Source organism: Leuciscus leuciscus (genome assembly GCF_965113295.1).
Source record: "Leuciscus leuciscus genome assembly, chromosome: 13".
NCBI classification, from domain to species: domain Eukaryota; kingdom Metazoa; phylum Chordata; class Actinopteri; order Cypriniformes; family Leuciscidae; genus Leuciscus; species Leuciscus leuciscus.
Window position 1 is genome coordinate 22,855 of NC_138737.1, and position 17,146 is coordinate 40,000.

Below are 17,146 nucleotides of genomic sequence, written 5' to 3' on the forward strand. Positions count from 1 at the left end.
CTCTTCAACAGTTAAACGCCTTCTAGAGCAATACACCCCTTTTTTTGTGCAATAACCTTGTAAAATCATTTAGTCCTATTTATTTATATTATTATTAACAATACTGTAAATATTTTCATCTATAAACGTCTATTCTGACTAAATCTATCAGTGTCTTTATACTTTTTTATATTTGTTATTCTTAACATGTTATAATGTGTCTTATATTTGTGTGTACTAGAAGCTTCAATACCGAGGTAAATTCCGTGTGCGTGCGTGCGTAAGTGTGTGTGTGCGTGTGCGTACTTGGCAATAAAGCTCTCTGATCTGAGCCGAATGATTTTGCCACTAACATTTTGAAAGTCTCATACACCGACTGGCCGAACATGTAAAAGCCCATTGACATTCATAAGACTGTTGGAAATCTGTGCTCTGTTTGAGGATCAAGTATTTATGCCGTATTTATGAAAATATTATATTTTCAGCATAGAAACCAAGCAAGTGGTTTAATTTACACAAACCACAGTGATCTTAATCATGACCACTGGGAAAAACAGAGTCTGCAAACAGTTTAAGCATTTGCTACCAATCCTTCTTTATTTATAATAAAGGAAAAGCAAGTAGGTCAATTAGCCAGAAAGACGATGAGTGTTCGCTAGTGCATTCGCACGACAGGAGCATCTGATGTCTTTGGTTCGAACCGGAGCAGAAGGAACGGGATGGTGAAAGCGAATGACTGAAGGCACTTGATTACAGCGGTCTCAGATCATTTGGAAAAACAAAAACGAGTCTCTTTCTCTATACATGAGGAAGAACAGAAGTTGCTTGATAACAGAGTTCAATCAGAGAACTAATAAATCGCACTACATACATGGCCGGAGGCTACAAAATCATTATACATATAGTTTACATATATACAGGATTGAGCTGAAAAGATGCTGATCATCAGGACATCATCAAGCAACCCAAGAAAAGTGAGAAAGAGGCTGAATTAACATGTGAGCAAAACAATCCAGATCTCCTGACAGACAGAAGAGCTTTTCTACATCCTGATCAAACACACAGGCTGTGAATCTGATATTCCAGCATTCAAAGCAAGCGCAGATTCTTTCCAACGAGAGCCTTTCAGGAAGGCAAAAGGAGATGTGTGAGGAGGAGGAGGAGATGCATGAGGAGGAGATGTGTGAGGAGGAGGAGGAGATGCATGAGGAGGAGATGTGTGAGGAGGAGGAGGAGGAGGAGGAGATGCATGAGGAGGAGATGTGTGAGGAGGAGGAGGAGATGCATGAGGAGGAGATGTGTGAGGAGGAGGAGGAGGAGGAGATGTGTGAGGAGGAGGAGGAGATACATGAGGAGGAGATGCATGAGAAGGAGGAGATGCATGAGGAGGAGATGTGTGAGGAGAAGAGCACGAGATGAGCAGATGCGTGAGGAGGAGGAGATGTGTGAGGAGGAGGAGATGTGTGAGGAGAAGAGCACGAGATGAGCAGATGCGTGAGGAGGAGGAGGAGGAGATGTGTGAGGAGGAGGAGATGTGTGAGGAGGAGGAGGAGGAGATGATGATGTGTGAGGAGGAGATGCGTGAGAAGAGCATGAGATGAGCAGATGTGTGAGGAGATGTGTGAGGAGGAGGAGGAGGAGGAGATGTGTGAGGAGGAGGAGATGATGATGATGTGTGAGGAGGAGATGCGTGAGGAGAAGAGCATGAGATGAGCAGATGCGTGAGGAGATGTGTGAGGAGGAGGAGGAGGAGATGTGTGAGGAGGAGATGTGTGAGGAGGAGGAGGAGGAGGAGATGATGATGATGATGTGTGAGGAGGAGATGCGTGAGGAGAAGAGCATGAGATGAGCAGATGTGTGAGGTATATCGTGAGCATGGAGAGACACTGTGGACTAACATCTCTAACAACTGACACAAACTACGCTCAGCCCACTAAACGAGCTTCGTGACAAACTTGGCCTGCCATCTTAGTGTTGATCATCTGGTATGTGAATAACAAACGTGCTGAAAACTCTTTTTCCTCGACACGGATGATATGAAAGAGGAAGCCCACGAGAAACACTCACAGGAACTACTGAGACTAACACTGACTCTAATGTGAGCAGCTCAGACAGACAGGAGGAGGAAAAGAAGAGCAAGAGAAGAATGAAGAGCAGAAGTCGGGCCGCAGCTCAACTCAGATGTAAACTTGATATTTCTCTTCATCTGACCGGTGTGTGTGTGTGTGTGTGTGTTCATCATGGGCAGGGCGTCCGCGGTTGCCTCTGTGGAAGCCCGTTGTGGGCGGGGCGATCCGAGCGATAGCCTGAGGAGTGGGCGGAGCCTCGCACACTATTGGCTGGCTGGGATGTGAGGTCACCCTGGGGTCTCGCTCTATTGGTCGGCTGGGATGTGAGGTCACTCTGGGGTCTCGCCCTATTGGCCGGCTGGGATGTGATGTCACTCTGGGGTCTCGCCCTATTGGCCGGCTGGGATGTGATGTCACTCTGGTGACTGCGCTCTCCCTGGTTACGGTAGTTGCTTCGGCCAGGGTTTCGATCAGGGTGGGTGTTTCCATTATAGCGCTGGTTTCCCTGGTAACCGTGAATGAAGCGCCTGTTGCCCTGGAAGATCTGCACAGCAGAGAGAGAGACATGTGCCAGTTCAGAAAGAGCACATGACAGCTGGAATAAATGAGAATGTGCGACTCCTCACCTGTTTGTGTGGCCCACCGGGGCGGCCCGTGTACGAGGAGGCCTGAGGCTCAGAGGGGGGCGGAGCTTGGACAGGAACTGAGCCTGTGACGGAGGAGGAGGAGCTACAGCGAGAACGGCTGGAGTAGCTTGTCTGAGGATGATACACTGCGCACACACACACACACACACATCAACACTTCATACGTTCATTAATATGGAAAACACACAGTCCTGTTCCCTGCCGCACCTGATCCGAAAGACATGATGCTGCACTTCAGAGGCTCCAGATCATGGGAAAATTTCACAGCTTTACCAAGATCCTCGTCATACTTGCGCTCACTGACAAAGTGCTGGAGAGAGAGAGACATGACATGAGGCAACTGCAGAAGAAAAAAGATGTTTGTAATGTTTTAAACTGCCATGTGTGTGTGTGTGTGTGTGTGTGTGTGTGTTCACCTTAATGTCAGCTCGTAGTTCAGTCAGCTGTTCTTCAGTCAGTGATGCTGATTGGTCAGCCAGTCTCTTCAGCGCCTCCGCTCTCTTCTGACGCCCGTCCAGAATCGCCACTGTCACACACACACACACACACACCTGATCATCTTCACTGAACACAGTGATCTCACACAAACACTGCTGCTGACTCAAACTACTGGAACATCAAGGACACGCGCGTTTCGGAGCCAATCACAGGAGTCGTAAGTGTCACGTGACTAATGACTGCAGAAAATGACTTCAAGACAACAGTCAGGAGTGTATTCTTGTGTCCAATTCATACATTGAAGACCCTCCATCAAAATGAAATAAACACAATAATGAATAACAGATTTAGATAAAAAAAATTCAAACAGAGAAAGACTCCTTTTGCAGTCAGACGGTCCATTACAGAATGTACTAGCAGGGAATTACAGGAGCCGGCAAACCCTGACGCAAGACCTCATGCACAGCCTAAACCTGTCCAGCGGCTGGAGAATATCTGTCCAATCTCTGTTTCACTGCTCGTTTAGGAGTCCTGACAGTTTATTTGAAAAGACTTGTGCGTTTCTCCATTGGACAGGCAAGGGTTAAGGGGAGCCCAGAACAGTGGAAATGTGTGTGAAGCTCCAGCATGAAAACACTGTCAGCACTTTAGTTTGTTTTCCTGGCGAAAACCATGCTTGAGTAATTAAAATTAAAATGGAAACTATAGATTAAGACTTAAAAAAAAAAAAAATGATTTCTAATCCTACATTTAGATTAACTTGATTAAGAACCCTTTCACAGGAATCAACTGAATATATATATTTTTTTTTTAGTCAGGACTAGAAATCCAATAAAATATGTTAGACTGACAATGAGCTCTGACACGAGTAAATGATTGTGTAGCGCTCTCCTGCTGTTGTGTACAGGACTTGTTTCCAGACGATATTGGAAAAAACTGACTGCGATTTTTTTTTTTCTGCAATATATATTGCGATATGAAAACAGTTTCACCAGATGATTAGCTCTATTTTAAGTAATTAATCATTCTAGAATGATTAGGGTGACTTTGTAGTGGAGTGAATCTACATAGAAAACTATAAATTACAAGCATAGATACATACAATAGAACAAAGATACAAATTTAATAAATAAACAAACAGTTAAATAAAAACACTGTTCTTCAGGTTAGTCTAACAGTATTCCAGTACAGAAATTGAATAATCAAATGTAAAAACACTGCATAGTCTAGTCTTCACTGCATAAATTGACTAGTCTCTGTAAAAGCTACAAAAGTGATATTGTACATGCAGAGAAAACAGAACTCAAATTCCAAATTGAGTTCTTTCATATCTTTATGTTCTCAAATGAGAAAATCACTTAAATGTTTAAACTGACAGAAACTAAAATACATGCCAATGATAAACTTTCACACTATGATTGTTAAACCTTGCAATTAATCAGAGAATCACGTGCGTTTCAAACTGTGTTGGCTGGCCTGTACAGATCTCAGGCAGCCCTTAGCCAACAGTTATTGACAGAACAGACACACTGACAGTTAGCAGTGCGGTCACTCTACTCACTGGCTTCTGCTTTGACTTTGTCCATCTCGCCGAGAAGCGCCACCTCTCGATCCATGAGACTGAACAGAGAACAGGAACATTAGAGACAAACAGATCTCATGCTGAATAAACACTTTAATTGATTTTGAACTGCTGGTTTGCATCCGCTGCTCATAAACGTATCCATATCCATATGACACCCTGAGATTATTTGCACGTCTAAATGCTTTGCTGAGTCTGTTTGCTAAAGTTTTGCATAAACCCGCTGGTCACAGAGGGCGAGTTCAGATTTCCTCGTCTGTGTAACAATCAGGGATTAACGGCATCTGTCCTTTCCCTAAGTTTAAGACATTAACAGAACTCATATAGGCCTACTTCATTACATGACTCCAAGTAAAATATAAATAAATACTTTCTTTCAGTAGTTTGATGCTCTGTAGTGTTTGGTGATGAGCGAAGAGTGAAAACAGGAGAATAAGTACCTATACAGATGAAGACGAGTGTGTTAGTGAATGTGTGTGCGTGCGTGAGTGTAAGTGCATGCATGAGCGTGTTAATGTATGTGCGAGTGTGTTAGTGTATGTGTGAATGCGTGTGCGAGTGTGTTAGTGTATGTGTGAATGCGTGCGCGAGTGTGTTAGTGTATGTGTGAATGCGTGCGTTAGTGTATGCGTGAGCGAGTGTGTTAGTGTATGTGTGAATGCGTGCGCAAGTGTTAGTTAATGCGTGCGCGAGCGTTAGTGTGTGAGTGCGTGCGCGAGCGTTAGTGTATGTGTGAATGCGTGCGCGAGCGTTAGTGTGTGAGTGCGTGCGCGAGCGTTAGTGTGTGAGTGCGCGCGCGAGCGTTAGTTAATGCGTGCGCGAGCGTTAGTGTATGTGTGAGTGCGCGCGCGAGCGTTAGTGTGTGAGTGCGCGCGCGAGCGTTAGTGTGTGAGTGCGCGCGCGAGCGTTAGTGTGTGAGTGCGCGCGCGAGCGTTAGTGTGTGAGTGCGCGCGCGAGCGTTAGTGTGTGAGTGCGCGCGCGAGCGTTAGTGTGTGAAGTGCGCGAGCGTGTTAGTGTGTGAGTGCGCGCGCGAGCGTTAGTGTGTGAGTGCGCGCGCGAGCGTTAGTGTGTGAAGTGCGCGCGCGAGCGTTAGTGTGTGAGTGCATGCGCGAGCGTGTTAGTGTGTGAGTGCATGCGTGAGCGTTAGTGCATGAATGCCTGTTAAGTGTATGTGTGAGCGTTAGTGCGTTACTGTATGCGTGTGCGTTGGTGTGTTAGTGCATGCGTGAATGTGTGAATGCCTGTTAGTGCATGTGCGCGCATAAGTGTGTTAGTGTATGTGTGAATGCGTGTTAGTGCATGTGTGAGCGTAAGTGTGTTAGTGTATGTGTGAATGCGTGTACATGAGTCTGAGTGCGTGAGTGTTACGGTGTGTGAATGAGTGTGTGTGCATGAGTGTGTGAGATACCAGCTCTGCAGCTCAGCAAACGTCTGCTTCATTCTCTTGATGGATAAGTCCATCTCGTCCTTCACCACGACTCTGTAGCGAGACAGTGACGCTGCACATCTCTGCAGATCCTTCACAGAGCGATCCACGTTCGGCCCTGACAAAACACCAAACATTTACAACACTAGGCTTTCACACAGTCCCCTAAGAGAACACAACATCTAAGGTCACTCCGAGCATGAAGAGTACTAGTTTTTGTTTTTGTTACCTTTTTGTATTTACATTTCAACTACAACATTGCATTACACTCCCAACCATGCATCTTGCTTTACATACACTGATCTTGTTGATGAATACAGAAACACTGTTGTTTTCTTTATTTTCATTCTATTATTTAGTGTTGCCTTATTTTGTAATTAAATAAATTTGCAATGGGAAGCACAAGAGCGGGTTCACTTTTCTTCTTTGTGTATTAGACACGGTTTAAAACAATTCAAGATCTTGCATGGACTTCATCTGTCTAAACTAAAGCTCTCGAGGAGGTTCTCTTCTGTGGACCCATTATGCGATAGATGCAGTCTAACGCTAGCATCACTAGGACATATGTTTTGGAAGTGTCCTAATATTCGTAGTTATTGGATTTCAGTTTTTCAATTACTGTCAATGGTGTTGGGAAAACCACTAGACCCAGACTCAGTTATGGCTATTTTTGGTATCAGTAGTGACGATGTGGAGCCGTCTAAAAAAACAGTGTATTGTGGTTGTTGTCACACTCTTAGCACGTAGATTGATTTTGCTCATCTGTAAATAAAAATATCCACCTCACTGCTCTGCTGCCCTGATTACAGATGTTATACACCACCTTCAACTCGAAAAGATTAGATTTTCCTTAAAAAAGAAGACTGATCATTTTTATGTAGTATGGAAACCCTTATTAATTTTAATAAGACAGAAATAATTTAACCTTAACCCCAATTCTACTACTACTTCCTCTCCCCACCCTCAATCCACCAATGGGCATTAATCTGTACGCCTGCCCTCCGCCTCAAACACGCGTCTGTTAGGACTGCAATGAACAAATACTTTGATAATCAACTAGTCTAACGATCACTGGAACGATCAGTTGACTGTTCTGCCGATTTTTGCAATGATCAATCATTAGGTCTTAAAACCAAAACAAAAAGCCTTAGTGTCCATTTACAACCATACACACACATCATAAATTGCTGTTTCCATAGTAAGGCTTTGTTCTGCACTTCTTAAAGAACATTGCTATGAAATACACGCTTTTCCTGCAACACAAAAATCATGCAATAAAATTGAGAAGCAACTGAAACTATCCCTTTAGTGTTAATATAGCTTATAACATACAAACTTCAATCTCTTGTGAAACAGTGTTAGAATCGTAGACGAGGTAAAAAAAGTTCAGTCGTGTAAACTTAAACTGTCACTCGTTTGAACTCTTACATTAGGCTATGAAATGATAAATGCTTTAACATGAACTCAATGCTTCAGCTGCACAACAGTCACATTTCACCGCTGCTCATTTCTCTCTCATGCCTGTTTTTTTTTTTTTTTTTTTGCAGGCACATTGTGCTCCCATTGAACGCAAGCTCCGTTTTGATATGTCACATGACAGGATTATTTGTTTGTAATTTCGTCAAACTTTCACATGCTTAGACTAGCGATAAGTAGAGGTTCTGGTTTATGTGTTGCCTGTGTGTAGGACTGATGTGGAGTCGTGCTGATCTTCCTTAGGGTTAGGTTAGGGTTGACCTCAGCCTATAGTGCCGATGGGTTAGGATTAGGGTTAACCTCAGCCTATAGTGTCGATGGGTTAGGGTTGACCTCAGCCTATAGTGCCGATGGGGTTAGGGTTAACCTCAGCCTATAGTGCCGATGGGTTAGGGTTAACCTCAGCCTATAGTGCTGATGGGTTAGGGTTAGGGTTGACCTCAGCCTATAGTGCCGATGGGTTAGGGTTAGGGTTGACCTCAGCCTATAGTGCCGATGCCAGGGTCCGCCACGGGTCACTAACCCTCTGATCATCCTCTCAAGATGAACTTTCCTTTTATTTAAACCGCCAATGAAACGGCCGGAAGAACTTCGCCTCAGCATCACACAGGTTCTCATTCGCCCGGTTATTTTCAGAGCAGACAGGGAGACTAATGGCAGCAAATCAGTCACACAAAAGTCATAAACAAAAGTCATAAACAAATTACCAGTGATCTTCTTGGCAGCAGAACCTCGCCATGCGTCTTCGAAAGGAATGGGCATCGAGGGATTCTGGGAGCTGGAAACCGGCTTGGACTGAGACTTGTTACTACGGAAACCGTGATGGTTCTGCCGCGGCCCATCAGTGGTTCCGGGGCTTGATGAGGACGTGACCTCTCCACCTGCAGAGATTAACCTCGTCAGCACCGGCAGGAGACAGAAGAGCATCACATGACCTCAGCTAACACACCTGTGGCCTCTGAAGCCTCCGGGACAGCAGTCTCCGCGTCGAGCTCCGCTGCGTCCAGAGAAACACAGTCCAGCTGCTCACTCAGAGAGTCCAGGGACTCGCACTCGGCTGCCGCAGAACCGTTCGCATGGAAGCCGTTCACAGCCTCCTGACACTCCGCGTCTGGGGGAGATTCGGCAGGAGCCGTGTCTGCGGGAACATCGCTCTGTGCTTTCGGCTTCTTCTTCTTCTTGGGCTGTGAATCAGAGCAAACGCATGTAACACTTAAGAACAGCAGGAAGACAGGCAGCCGGCACGGATTATTAAACTTCATCCTACCTTGCATCACATACACGTTTAACCCTTTTGTGTCAGTTTTAAAATAGTTACTCTGAGGTTCTGAGAGGACAAAAACACCCATGACAGATTATTGTTGAAGTGAAAAAAAAAGTTTGAGATTTTAGTTTATGACTTATTTTTATATAAAATATATATATTGAATATTTTGAACTCAAAAACTGCTGGAAAATCAAAGCCATAAATCTATAAATAATTGTGTTCAACAATTGTGAAACAAACATTTACTTTTTTCATTATATGCCAGCAAAGCTGCAGCGGTAAAGACAGCAGCTGGCAGATCGCAGTATCATTTCTCACACACCCTCTCACACACACTCACTTTCACAAAAAAGTGAGTATTTGCTTTATAGGCCTGAGAACATGGGCCTATCTGGTGGTAATAATAATAAAAATAAAATAATTTTAAAAAAAGTTACAAAAAAAACTATTTTGAAGCCTTGCTAACAAAGGGAAAGCCTATTAACAAAGACTGAATCATTTTATAGTTAACCCTACAATTACAAATTTTGTTTGCAGTTTTAATGGATTTCAATGGGGTCCTTAAGGTCCTACAGTGCACATATTTTGTGTACCTACTGTAAAATAGATTTATGAGAGGAAATGAGGGTAAAATATTGAAATTCCAATAAAAATACACACTTCTGCCAATATTTATGCTTTTGGAATTAACAGGGAAAATTATAACAAACAAATTCAAAAGACAAAACTATCCTTAAGGACACACAGGGGTTAAATTGCATGTTTTGTTTACAGTTTTATTTCATGATCATCATACATTATAATTTCCTCACCTTCTTTTTCCCAGTGGTATTCCACTCCTTCAGGATCTCCACGGCACTACCTGAGAGAGCGCGCACACACACACACACACACACAGCAGTCATTTTACAGTAGCGACACAGCAATGAGAGCAGTCATGTGACCCTGAGATCACACTAAATGGACTTTTTTCACAGACTCTGATGACTTTATATTTTTGTTTTTATATATGCATGTACATGTATATAAAAAAAAAAATGTGTACTATATTACCTAACCCTAACCCTAATTACAAAAATTGCACACCAAAAAAACCTAGTTAATGCTGCTGTGAGTGTGTCTAATACAGCGGCTGTGGGAGTGATGGTAAAACTGCTGTTCTCAAACGTCTTTTTTTCTGAATTTGAAAGTGGTGAAAACTCTTTAGTTTTTCTATTGCTATTTGAGCAACTGGGAACAGTATTCACTATGCGGTAATGTAGTCTTATTCACCAGTGTAGAAGTTTACCCAACTATGACGACTTCTGCTTCTGAGAAAGGGTCAATGGAGCAACATTTGCATTGAGTGTGTGTTTGTACCTTCAACAAACGCCTGCACCGCTCGATCCACGCAGTTCTCGAAGTGCTGCAGCACCAGAGCGATCTCATTATTGCTCTTATTGGGAACCACAGCTCGCACAGCGTTTATCTGACAAGAGCAAAAACATTGAGTCGAGCCGCCCGGTTCATTGGAAGAGTGAAAAACACGGACACAAATAGCATCGTAAATAACAGCCAACAAATCTCACATTGCATTATCAGGCTGGCAGGGGCCGTTCACTCAGAACCATTAGCGTCTCGTTCTGTGTAAACGGTCCCCAAGACAAACAGAAGAAGCCATTAGTACCTTTTCTTTCATCTTCTCAAAAGTTCCTCCTTGAGACATCACCATTTTTGAGTGCGTGTCGAACACCACTCCTGACACATCTGGAGGAAGAAGAGGGGAGGAAACATTCTTAGAGATGTCCACGTGTTCAGCTGAAATCGCAGCTTGACTTCATCAGCGGAGAGAGTCTTGGCAGAGGATCTCGGTTAAAGCTTTTCCCCAAAAATATGTAGGTCAAGAGTAGAGCCAGGGAGGGACGTCCCGAACCTCGATTAGGGTTTTCTGCCCTGATCCGAATCAGAATCATTTAATATGAAGTATCTGCTGAAATCAACTTCCAACCCCATTCTTGTATTTTTGCTAAGGTCACACTCACATTAAGGCCCCCCCCGATATACTCACAGCAAAGTTATTTTTTGTTCTTCTTTTAGGGGTAAAACGAAGTTTGAAATACATGAGCAGCATTACACTGCTGAGAGCGACGGCTAGATGAATATGATGAATATGTAAATATGTGCTGCACACTTTCCTCTCAATAAAATGCACACAACCAAACTGAGAAAACCGCAAGGATAAAAAAAAAGAAAAAAACCATTAAGAAAGCATTTGATAAAAGCAACATGGTCTTGTTTGCATGAGCTCTATGGCACTCCAGTGAAGTCACCATATATATATATATATATATATATATATATATAAAACTTTATAGACTAGATCAGAGGGTCTCAACCTTTTGGAACTAAAGCCTCCCCAATCATGTGGCAGAAAGAGCAAGAGATTCACGAGCGCACGGCACAACGTTTGAGCGCACACACATAACATCTGAGCGAGAGCCCTGAGACCACTGTATGTTTGCGAGCGCGTGTCCAGTTGTGCGAGAGTGAAATCCTCCTGCGAGTGGAGAGATTCATTACATGGATGCTCTCTTGCGTCGTTACAATAATGCACTCTCGACATTTGTCATTAAAATTACGCCATTGAAACAGCCTCAAATAAACTATAAAAATAAGAAAGTCTTGTCTGAAAGCTGCAATCATTTTTCATTAAAATGAATGGGATATCTGGTGTTGTTCCTCGGCGCCTAGGTCTCTGACCCAAATCATTTAACCAAAATCCTCACTGAAGTAACGGCCGAATTGTTGTTTCAGTCCTTCAACATGTTGAGCGACAGTGTTGATCAGAGGAGAGATATTTATCCGTCTCTTGCACATGACAGCGAAGTTGGGAAACATGCCAACGAATGCACTGACTCCCTTGCATCAAAGTGTTCAACAAATTCAACCTGTCGAATATGTTTACAAGTTATGACAACTGCGCTGACAGCAGGGGTCATCCAGGTCCGAGCAAGGTTGGACTTTATGCGTTCATGACCTCAAGTCTAGATTATTGTAATGCTCTACTGGGTGGTTGCCCTGCACGCTTAATAAACAAACTACAGCTGGTCCAAAACGCAGGAAGTATGACCATATTAGCCCAGTTCTGTCAACACTGCACTGGCTCCCTATTAAACATCATATACATTTTGAAATATTGCTGATTACTTACAAAGCACTAAATGGTTTAGCTCTGCAGTACTTGAGCGAGCTCTTAACGCATTATAGTCCTTCACGTCTATTGCGATCTCAAAATTCCGGCCAGTCGATAATACCTAGAATATCTAAATCGACTGCTGGCGGTAGTTCCTTCTCCTATTTAGCACCAAAACTTTGAAACTTTTTTAAACTCACACACTCACTCTCCCAGCCAATCTGCAAGATAACAAAACTGATAAATGACTGCAGTTTTACTAGTACAGTAACTATTACAGTGCAGATTTTCAAGTTAAAGGGTAACTAAACCCTAAAACAATTTTTTTTAGTTAATGATCTGTTAGACTGAGGCTTTATTAGTGCTGGTCATTGAATCGAGTACCTTTTTTGACATTTGGGTTTTAATTCTACAATATATGGTGTAAAAACATCTGAGTGCTGCCCTCTTCAGGTTGAACGGTGGCTAATGCAGTTGAATTTTCCTATTGGAAGTTGTGGTGCCACGTGACGCAAGTAGGCACCAGCTCACCACACCCTTGGCAGAGGCTCAGCCCCGGTATAAAAACATCTTGTTCAGTCTAAACCACTGTAGCGAATCAGGAGTTGGAATTGCGAGTATTGAAAACGACCAGGATAGCGTATATTAGCATCTAGTTAGCATAGCATTTATATAGTTATTTAGATTATTTTGTGTAGCCTAGGTAGTTAATTAGCATAGTTGTTAGTGTAGTATTGTTAGAAGCATAGTTAGTTAGTAGCATAGTCTTGCATCAGTTAGGATAGCTTCAAGTTGACGTAGATTTTTAGCATTAGCTTTATCTGTATTTAGTACAGTGGTTATGGATAGTGGAGTGGAAAATACTCCGTCATTTATGGTCATACAGACTTAAGAAATATGAAAAAATTAACTGTAAAATGTATTTTTTTTGTGTCCACTTACAATCAAAACAAAACATTGAGCTTTTGTAAAATAAAGAAAATAAGGTATGCTTTCTGCCTTTCCGTCTCAGTGAACTTTTTTTCTGGAGCACGTCTCTAAACTTAAACTAAACTAAGCTAATACTAGTCTCACAGGCATAAGCAATATATCTTTATAAACATTTAAGTCTCTGCTATTAAATGATCTAATTCAAAATGAAAACAAATATTCTCCGTTTATGTAATCTGTATGAAAAGATAGAGATGGCAGTCGTTCTCATTGCAACTCATTATCTGCTAATGTGAACACGCCCACGGAGAGCACGCACTATTGAAACGCAGGTCTCAGGTGCTGGTGCAGGTGCTGGTGCTGGTCCCCCCCCCCCCCCCAGACCTACAATTTACACAAAGAATCTTTAAAGCTGGAGTGTGTGGATTTCCCTTTAAGCAATATTTCTCAAGCCCTTGAACAGTGAAACTGATAAGACATACAGCTGGTTAGAAATCCCAGCCATAAAGCAGCCGGACTACAGTGACGTGTGTTTTAATCGGGTCAAAGGCTGTTCAAAAGAAGCTGCTGCTTACAGTTTACAGTGTGTTTTGCTCCGTTTAGCCCCGCCACACACACACACACACTCGATCAGAGTTCAGGCCAGGAATTTGCAAAGTCATTGAAACACAAAGTTTTCATTTGCCAAACAAAACTGGAGACTGCAGACAGAGCATCTAAACTGCACAGAAAGAAGTAAAGAAATGTTTCATCGAGTGCAAACGTAGTCTAGTCTTTGACGTGATTTGTGTTTCTACCAAAGACTCCCAAGATCCTCATTTGAACGGCATCCAGCAGTCCCAGAGCGTTCAAGCCCGACAGAAAGAGTGAATCAGCGGGTCACATGACCACTGTCTCCCGCATCTGCATCTGCTCTAACTCTGAATGCAGGCAACAAAACCTCTCGGAACCAAGATAAAAGCCATAAACAAAAGGCACAGATGATGTTATCAGTGCTTTAATGTTCTCAGGTCTCTAACAACAGAAAGTCAAATGCAAGATAAAACTAATAAAAACACTGGGACAGAAACACGTTTCAGATCATCGGCGAGCAGGACGACGGCTCTTCATTGGTCACTGCCATGACAGAGAAATCTAGATCCATGTAGAACAGCTAGCCTATAGCTGCAAAGTACATACTTCATATTTACTTAAACATACAAATATAAAAATGTGAAAAACTATAGAAAAAGTGCAATGTTCCTACAAAAAGTTAAGACACAAAGCGAGTTCTAGCAGTAATAACCATTACCATGGGGCCGAACGGCTCCACTTGAGCTTGGTTCAGCACGATTACAAACCATTCTCAGCCCAGAATCCTCAGCAGGGTTAGCAACTAGAGGTGGGGGAAAATCTATTCTTAGATGCATCGCAATGCGGACGTGGATGATTCTTAATCGAATCACTAATGTCAGAAATCTATATTCTAAATGTTAATTGATAACGTAATGTTGACGGAAGGCAAAAGGCGCCTGGACAGTCTGTGTCGTGCAGAAGTGCACATCACAGACACGCATGACGGATGAGGGACCCGACCGGCACCCTCTGCATTAATAGTGTAACTCTGGCGTGAAACGAAACAAGTGAAACGAAACAGTGCTACGCGTTTGAGCTGTGGCGCGCAGACCGTTTAGCGCAGCGCGAGCTCAGAACAGGTTTACTCGTGGGCCGATCTGAATCACGCGACACTTATTACACAGCGCTGGGAGATCCAGTGAGAAAGAGTTTAAATTCACAGCAGAATTAATAACATCGCAGCAAGATCTAATTGGAAGCAAACAAATTTTGCGCAGAATTCTGTTATAAGCCACACGTCAGATCAAACAGCGCTAATGTGGAAACCAGGACAACCTTAAGGCCGCGTGTCCACCAAAGCGTTGTTAGCCAGCTGAAAGGCCTAGCTGTGGGCGCCTGAGAGCGTTTCGTTAGTTTTTTCAGTTGAGACGCTTAGCTATGATACGGATCCGTGGAAGTGTTACTAGCATCTCATTTCACAGATAGTTTTTTTCTGTGTTGTTTCTATATAAAAATGTTGATACAATGTAAAGTATTAGCTCTGGCTCTTGTTTTAAATTATATTGTTCCGTTTAAAAGTACTTTAAAAGTACCAATTAGTCACAGTGAGAAAAAAGAAAATCTGTATAGAAAAAGATGCATCGATAATCGTTTTATCCTCGCAGCCCTCTGAGTCGAGTCGAGTTGTGACGTGCCGAGAGATTCCCAGCCCTATTAGCAACCGTTCTGAACCGTGCCGGTAAACACGTCTAGTGACGTCGCCGCTCAGGATCGGTCACTTGTCTGTTGCCTGGCTCCCATGTCCAAGCATGTTATTTGAGTGCCGTAAACACAAATTAATAATAAAATAAATATCCGATCATCTTCCATAACACAGTTGCTATTTGCACCTCATATCATCTGTAAACTCTTGCGTTACCAAGACAACGACTGAAGCATTAGTATTACACTCAGACTCACAGTGGAGAACGAAACCAGATCGGCTTGAGTGGGCTCATTTGCATATTCATAGAATTGCGTATACTAAATGAGGCAAGGGTGTACAGTTACAGTCAAGCTATTTTAAGGCATGTGGACATTTTCTTAAAGGAAAAAACGTTTAAATATGTCAATTTGGAGATCAAAGATGAGTTTTAAGGGATCAAATGATTGACTACAGGGGGAGTTTAAGCCCTGAGAACGGTTTGAGCCGACAGTGGAGAAGCAGATACTGAAGCTGTCACTCATGTCGTTTCTGCAATAGACCCTGATTGGCTACGATGCACGGCGACAGACCCTGATTAGCTACGATGCACGGCGACAGACCCTGATTGGCTACGATGCCCGGTGACAGACCCTGATTGGCTATGATGCCCGGCGACAGACCCTGATTGGCTACGATGCCCGGCGACAGACCCTGATTGGCTACGATGCCCGGCGACAGACCCTGATTGGCTACGATGCCCGGCGACAGACCCTGATTGGCTACGATGCCCGACGACAGACCCTGATTGGCTACGATGCCCGGCGACAGACCCTGATTGGCTACGATGCCCGGCGACAGACCCTGATTGGCTACGATGCTCTGCGACAGACCCTGATTGGCTAAGATACCCGGAGATAGACCCTGATTGGCTACGATGCTCGGTGAAAGACCCTGATTGGCTACGATGCTCGGTGACAGACCCTGATTGGCTGCGATGCCCGGCGACAGACCCTGATTGGCTACGATGCTCGGCGACCGACCCTGATTGGCTACGATGCTCGGCGACAGACCCTGATTGGCTACGATGCCCGGCGATAGACCCTGATTGGCTACGATACTCTGCGACAGACCCTGATTGGCTATGATGCTCAGCGACAGACCCTGATTGGCTACGATGCCCGGCGATAGACCCTGATTGGCTACGATGCCCAGTGATAGACCCTGATTGACTACGATGCTCACCGTTAAACGACAGGAGCGTCTGAAAGCAGCTGTAAAACTCAAGAAACTTTAGAAAACTAGGCTAAACTTTATATCTTCAGAACTACTGCAATAATCTCTCTCAGCTGTGATGTTTCACCCAGCGGCCATATAAACTCACCTTTATAACCGCTCTTCCTCGCCATTGTCCTCTTCTTCAGTCAGCGGCAATTCTACAGGGAGAGAGAAAATCTGCAGTTAAACAAGTGACATTGTGTTAATGTTTCCACTTCAAATCTCAAAACAGGAACGCAGAGGAGCATTTAGACAGTAATAGCATTTGCTAGTTGCTCAGAAGTGAAGTGATGAAAAGAGAAACAGTGAACCGTCAAAGAACCTGCCGCCAAACCCTTAGTAATAAAAAAAACTACATTTGTACATAAATGCACATTTTACATTTATAAAAATATTACCCAATCATTTAATTAAGTTGTTGGAGTCTAGAAAGTGAAGCCACCGGAAGGAAGAACCATTTCAAATCACTAACATAAAATTTTGCATTTATTCCAAACCACATCTTACAACAATACAAGCGAATATTACAGAATATTGGCAATAACCCTGATGACACTGATATGAGTTCCTTTCTATATCTTTGAGTCACAGGAAGATAAACTCCACTCCTGCATCTCTAACCCTTCGCCTCCAACGGCCCGTTCAC

The 17,146-nt window shown here is 43.4% G+C and overlaps 1 protein-coding gene across 3 annotated transcripts in view; it reads right to left on the bottom strand.

Annotated features, from left to right (window-relative positions):
- Nucleotides 1-549: 549 nt before the first annotated feature.
- The window catches only part of spats2 (spermatogenesis associated serine rich 2), a 19,572-nt gene continuing 2,975 nt past the window's right edge, over nucleotides 550-17,146 (bottom strand). For all 3 annotated transcript variants that reach the window (XM_082187548.1, XM_082187550.1, XM_082187549.1), the window contains exons 2-13: nucleotides 16,607-16,658; nucleotides 10,551-10,630; nucleotides 10,244-10,352; nucleotides 9,697-9,746; nucleotides 8,567-8,801; nucleotides 8,325-8,498; nucleotides 6,124-6,259; nucleotides 4,695-4,753; nucleotides 3,112-3,221; nucleotides 2,903-3,005; nucleotides 2,675-2,820; nucleotides 550-2,592 (exon numbers count right to left, since the gene is read on the bottom strand). In XM_082187548.1, the coding sequence (XP_082043674.1) occupies nucleotides 2,218-2,592; nucleotides 2,675-2,820; nucleotides 2,903-3,005; nucleotides 3,112-3,221; nucleotides 4,695-4,753; nucleotides 6,124-6,259; nucleotides 8,325-8,498; nucleotides 8,567-8,801; nucleotides 9,697-9,746; nucleotides 10,244-10,352; nucleotides 10,551-10,630; nucleotides 16,607-16,631 (1,602 nt within the window). In that variant the 5' untranslated portion in view covers nucleotides 16,632-16,658 and the 3' untranslated portion in view covers nucleotides 550-2,217. The remainder of the gene's footprint in view (nucleotides 2,593-2,674; nucleotides 2,821-2,902; nucleotides 3,006-3,111; nucleotides 3,222-4,694; nucleotides 4,754-6,123; nucleotides 6,260-8,324; nucleotides 8,499-8,566; nucleotides 8,802-9,696; nucleotides 9,747-10,243; nucleotides 10,353-10,550; nucleotides 10,631-16,606; nucleotides 16,659-17,146) is intronic.